General features: G+C 29.2%; 1 protein-coding gene across 1 annotated transcript; it reads left to right on the top strand.

The window, feature by feature from the left end:
• The first annotated feature begins 2,212 nt into the window (after nt 1-2,212).
• Nucleotides 2,213-3,802, top strand: LOC136071645 (ADP-ribosylhydrolase ARH1-like). The gene has a single exon (XM_065799494.1). It carries the CDS (start codon nt 2,252-2,254, stop codon nt 3,416-3,418), a length of 1,167 nt encoding a protein of 388 aa, XP_065655566.1. The 5' UTR covers nt 2,213-2,251; the 3' UTR covers nt 3,419-3,802.
• The last annotated feature ends 2,198 nt before the right edge of the window (nt 3,803-6,000 follow it).

Here is a 6,000-nt window from a genome sequence, read left to right on the forward strand (position 1 = left end):
TTGGGGATTTTTTTTATTGAGTGTTTTAAAGAAAAAAAGTTTTTTTATGTGTACAGGTTGCATACAAAGACAATTTTAGGGGAGGGTGTGTGGGGAAAGGTATGTTTTACCTCCTCAAAGAAGGTGTTTTTTTTTAAGTTATAGTCGGTTTTTTGACGAATCTAGTCGGCTAGTCGGGTATTTGACACATTTCAGTCGGGTAAATTTTAGTTTTTAAGGACTTTTTTAATTTTAAGAAACGGTACATTTTACGGATTGCCCCCCCCCCCCCATTTTTTTAATATATTGATTTATTAAGTGTCCTAGCAAGGTTGTGGCGAGTGAGACTTTTTTTTTTTTTTTTTAGTTTTTAGTGAAAGATGTCCTTACGGTCTTATCACAGAACACCGCGGAAAAGCATTTGAAAGAAAGTTTACGCCTCCTTCCTTACCGATGTTGTAAAACTTGCCCAGAGGAGGCTCTAGCTTCTCTAGCTTCTGAGGCAAGCGTGCTGCGCTACGGCTTAAACGCACTTTTTTACACATAGAGGTGAAATTTTTGACCTCAAAATCATTAGTTCTTTATTTTTATTGCTAACTTTATTTTTAAATAGTTCAAATTTAGCAAAAAAATTTTCCTTACTTTTTGCCTTTCATTAATCAATAACGTCTTTAAACCAAGAAAAAATTGTAAAATACTGCAAATATTTATTTTACAGTTTTCAGTAATTTGTAGGCTAATTTAATAGATATTGACAAATACGGCAATGAACATCAGTATGCTTAGCAAGTAACAGGATAAAATAGTTTTAGAAAATTTTGAAAACAAATGATCATAGTTGCTACTCATAGTTATAATAAAAAAACTCAAAAAAATACCAAAAAAAGTGTTTTTCAGAGGGGTTTTCTAAAATTTGCATGATCTGCTTCACACCATTTTCCAAAAAAATTATCCATAATTGCCGAAATAAGACATAAAATTTTACCCATTAATTATAAATTAAATAATCTTTTTTTGAAAATTTCCAAAATTTCCGGAAAATTTCCCGAAATAAAAATTTCCGGAAAATTTTTAACCCTCGCTATAACTATTAAACTATCCATCAAGTCGGAATCGCGTGGCTATATCGCGAAATCAAAAGTAACCATATTGAATTGGGAGAAAAGAAACTATTCTTTCTTATACGCAAAGTTAAGAAAACATTTCTTAACAAGAACTTTTTGTCCTACAATTACTTTAAATATTAATCAAAGGAAACAGCGAATAGGCGTCTGCAAAAGTCTTTTAGGTGATTTTTCTATATTTTTACATACATTTAGATCTCCGTTTAAATAAAATGACGCCTTAAATTGCCGTCTACATGTTATTTTTGTTATTTTAGGGTATAAAAAGTACCGATATTTTGATATTTATTTACCAGTACTAAATTAAGATGCAAATTAAATGTAACTCACCAGTAATAAAGTGTGCAGAACAAACATAAACATTGCAAGATTTTAGGAATCCATTGCTTTCTACATGAACGATTTATGGTATTCAACCACATTCTTTTTTAGTACTTCATCTTTAGGAAGATTTAAGCTTTGATTTTTTATTTTATTTTGTTAGTGCAACTAACTGTACAATAACTTTTTAAGATTTAAAAAAAAATAACTCAAGAAACCGCAACTGATTTTTAATTTGTTTTCCCCAATTCAAGATGGTTATTTTAAATAATACTTTTAAAACGGAGTGACGTCACGCCGACTGGATGGATATCAAAACACAATTTAAATATAAATGGCTTAAATGGCGTAACCGTGTAGGGAAAATCAGAAAAAACAATGTTAAGCTGAAAAATTAAAAATCAGTGTAAAGCTGGGTCTGGGTAAAAGGCCTAATTGTTTCCTTGAAATGCAGTTGTTAATATTGATTATTTCTTAAATTCCTCTCCACATTTTCCTTTCGTTGAGTAAATTACTTTTAAAGAAACTTGGTTAATAGTTTGTTGTTGTTTTACTGAGTTTTATTGTATTAATGATTTTATTTATTTTCTATTTTTAAGCAAATTAAATGTGTTTTCTTTATTTATTGTTGACGAAAATATATAATTATTAGATGCTTATTTATAAAATAAATGGTTTAATTATAAATTTAGTTGCCTTTTTGTGATAGCTTATCAGATTTATGATAGACAAACTTATCAGATAGTTTTCTATTTATATATTAACACTGTTTTTAAATAAATATTAGTACTTCCTTTTTTCAAAATTGTTTTTAATCTGTTAAGGAGATGATGGATGAATTAGAAGAGAAATATATAGCATCAATGGTCCTAGCTGGTGTAGGGGATGCAATAGGGTATAAATGTGGTGAATGGGAGTTTTGTTTTGATGGTCTTAAAATTCATAATGAACTTTCTATTCTTGGTGGTATTGAGAATCTTAATGTTAAAAAGCCAGACTTTATTGTGAGCGATGATACAGTACTTTTGCTTTCAACTGCTGAAGCTCTTATTGAAAAAAGTAATAATGGTATTGAAATGCTTTATAAAGAATTTGCATTTCGATATAAACATGATTTTGCTAATGATATGAAAAATCGAGCTGGTGGATATACAACTAGTTTAGCTTGTTCAAACTTGGAACCAAATATTTCAAAAGGATGGTATGTTCCTTTTAACAAAAGTGGTGGTGGATGTGGAGCAGCTATGCGTTCAATGTGTATTGGGTTGCGATACCCAAATATTTATGATGTAAAATGTTTAGAAAAGTTAATAACAATAAGTGTAGAAAGTGGGAGAATGACTCATAATCATCCAACTGGATTCTTAGGGTCATTTGCAGCAGCTTTGTTTGGTGCGTTATCAGTAGTGAAATATCCTTTAAATAAATGGGGTTGTTTGTTAATAGAACTTTTGCCTAAAGTTTTTCATTATGTTGAATTACAAGGAAGAGACGTTAATGAAAACAAGAACTCTTGGAGCTATTTTGAACATAGTTGGAAAAGTTATTTAGAAAAAAGAAATATTTTAAACTGTGAAAATATGCCTTCCTTTCCTGAAAATTTTGGTGTCAAAGAAAGAGATATTTTTTACAAGTCACTCAGTTTTTCTGGTTGGGGCGGTTCAAGTGGACATGATGCACCAATGATTGCATATGATGCTTTATTAGCTGGAAATGGCAATTGGACCAAACTTTGCCATCATGGCATGCTTCATGGTGGTGATAATGATTCAACTGGTGTGATTGCAGGGTTTTGTCATGGTGCTTTATTTGGATTTTCTAGCGTTCCAATATGTAACTATAATGATGTTGAATACAAAGATAGACTTGAGTATGCTGGTAAAAAATTGTATGAGCTGGCTAAAAATGATGGCTATTTAAAGTTTAATAATGATAAAGAGATTCCCATTAGCAAGTTGTTCAAAAATAACACCTTGGAATCTAAAAATCTATAATTTCTAAAATAAATGGCTTTTTATAACATTTCTTTTTTTTTTTTTTTAATTATAATTTTTAAAAAATTAACATATTTGTATAATTTAGTTATTGTTTTCAAGATCCTTTAAACACACTTTTTTAGATAGTCTTTTGAATAATATATTTTTAAAATGTTGATTATTATTTTTTGCACTTTTGCTTATCCTCTGCAGAGGAAATGGAAAGATGGTGGTTACTAGCTATTTTTATTTTTTGCAAAAGTTTAGAATCAATATTTGGATTGCTTTTTAAACAATTATATATTTTATGATTATCATTTTTTTATTTGATAAGTTTGAGTTTGCATAAAAGTTTGTAAAAGAATTTGTATAAAATCACTTTGAAATATTCATTAAGTTTCAGTGTTTCTTTTTTTCAAAGTTTTACTGTGTTTCCAAGGTCCAGTGTAACTTTTTATATGTATATATAGTATATATATATATATATATATATATATATATATATATATATATATATATATAAAAAAATAAATTTTACATAATTTTACAACAGCTGCCATCTTTTACAAATTTTGAAGTTCTTTTTGCAAATGAAATATCCAAAGATCTGATTGTGCTACTAACACGTATATAAAATATTTTATAATTAAACATGTCTATATAATGTGTTGAAAAATTAAGTTTCTTGGAATCAATCACTTTGTACCAAATACATTTTAAAATTTATATAAAATATTTTATAGTTAAACATGTCTATAAGATGTGTTGAAAAATTAAATTCCTTGGAATCAATCACTTTGTACCAAATACATTTTAAAAATTACTCAAAAATAGAGCGCCTAATCAAGCAGTGTCGATTATGGTGCAAAGTGTTGTCACTGCCATTAAGATCTAAAAGTTTAGATTTAAAATATACACATATATTGTCTTAAAAAACCAATTAGGGGTAGAGTCATAGACATAGAAATGTGGGTGGGTCTGATGGAGGTGGTGGGGGAGAAGAGCTATATTATCCTTCCTCTCAAAAAAAATTATTTAAAAAGGAGAGGTTACCTTTTTCACATTCAAATCTATACAGTGGCTGCTTCAATCCCCCTTCCCCCAACTTCCAAGACCTTCTTACGCCATTGAGCAGAGTCCTACTTTTAATAAAAAGGAGATTAACCATTGTGTGATGTTAAGCTACTATATTTTAGCGCTCCTGTTTTCTCCACCTTATTAGGCTATTAGAAATTACTTTAATTTATCAAATAGTTTGCAAATGATGCCAAGTTAATATAATATAATATTGCAAACAGTTTGCAATAAAGTAAAGTTAATATTTCAACTAAAAAAAGTTTTTCTAGCAAATTTAATTTTCCAGTGTGCAGTGTAGATCTGCGGTTTTTCCATGCAGCAAGGAATGCATTCTTGCTAGAATTCTCTACACATTCTTGATGGAATATGGTTTAGCTAAGATCATAGCTAAGATCATGCTTTCCAATGATTGAACCTGCTACTCTGCAAAGAAAGTATATAGTTAGATATTTAAACCTTAAGAAGAGCCAGTATATTATTCAAAGTGAGTATGCTCAATCTTGTGCTGAGTTTGTTAGGACAGTCAGAGGTTGTTAAAAAAAATTTTTTTTTAAACTTTTATCAACGTAATAATTATTGTAAAATTTCCGAAAACAGAAAAATGACTCTCGGGCACATTGACAATTGAAGACAAAAAATTGAATTGAGGAAAAAAGAGTGTTTCCTTAACTCATTTGCACCAACTACCAATAAATCAGTTGAACATAATCTTTCTACATCTGGAGTTGTTAAAAAATTTATTTAGTTTTTTATTTTCAGAATAAAACTCAGAATCTGACTCAGAAGATGAAAATGCACCTAATTTAAGAACTAGAAAAAAGGAGATGAATTGTTATTGTCACTAAAGAAAGTATTAGGCAAATCATGCAAACTGTTGTATGTAACTTTGATTAAGCTGATTACTAAAGCAGGAGGTGAATCAAGTAAACTGCCACTTTCTTACACATTAGTTTTCTGAATGAAAAGCGATATCATTAACAAGGACACAGATAATCTTAAAATTCTCAAAATGAAACTAATTATAGTAATAAAACAGTCCAGCTGAACTTCGATTCAAAGCTTATCAAGGTAATTATATGTGTTGCCTAAAATATAATTAAATGTATAAATGTTTTCTAATTTTCAGGTTTTATTATTTCTAGGACTTATACCAGCTCATGAAGATAAAGCAGTTGACAGGATCTGTCAACTGCTTTAGGAACAGGGGATAATCATCTTCTACTTGTTGCTTCAAGAGTTACTTTTGGAATAAGACTTAATTGATATTGCGGATCATATAAGAATCATTTGCCTTGATACTACTGTAAACAACACTGGTATGTTTTGTGGCACAATATACTTATAATTTTCATAACAAGTAGTGGATAAAATAAAACTTCAAGCTTGTTATTATTTTAGGCTAAGAAGGATCATTGTGAAACCTGTGTTGGTGCTTGCTTGCAGAATTCATATTTTTGTTTACTTTCCTAATTGGTAGAAATTTGAGTCTTTCATGATTATTATATCACCTGATTTTATGAATT

Source organism: Hydra vulgaris, chromosome 06, assembly GCF_038396675.1.
Source record: "Hydra vulgaris chromosome 06, alternate assembly HydraT2T_AEP".
NCBI classification, from domain to species: domain Eukaryota; kingdom Metazoa; phylum Cnidaria; class Hydrozoa; order Anthoathecata; family Hydridae; genus Hydra; species Hydra vulgaris.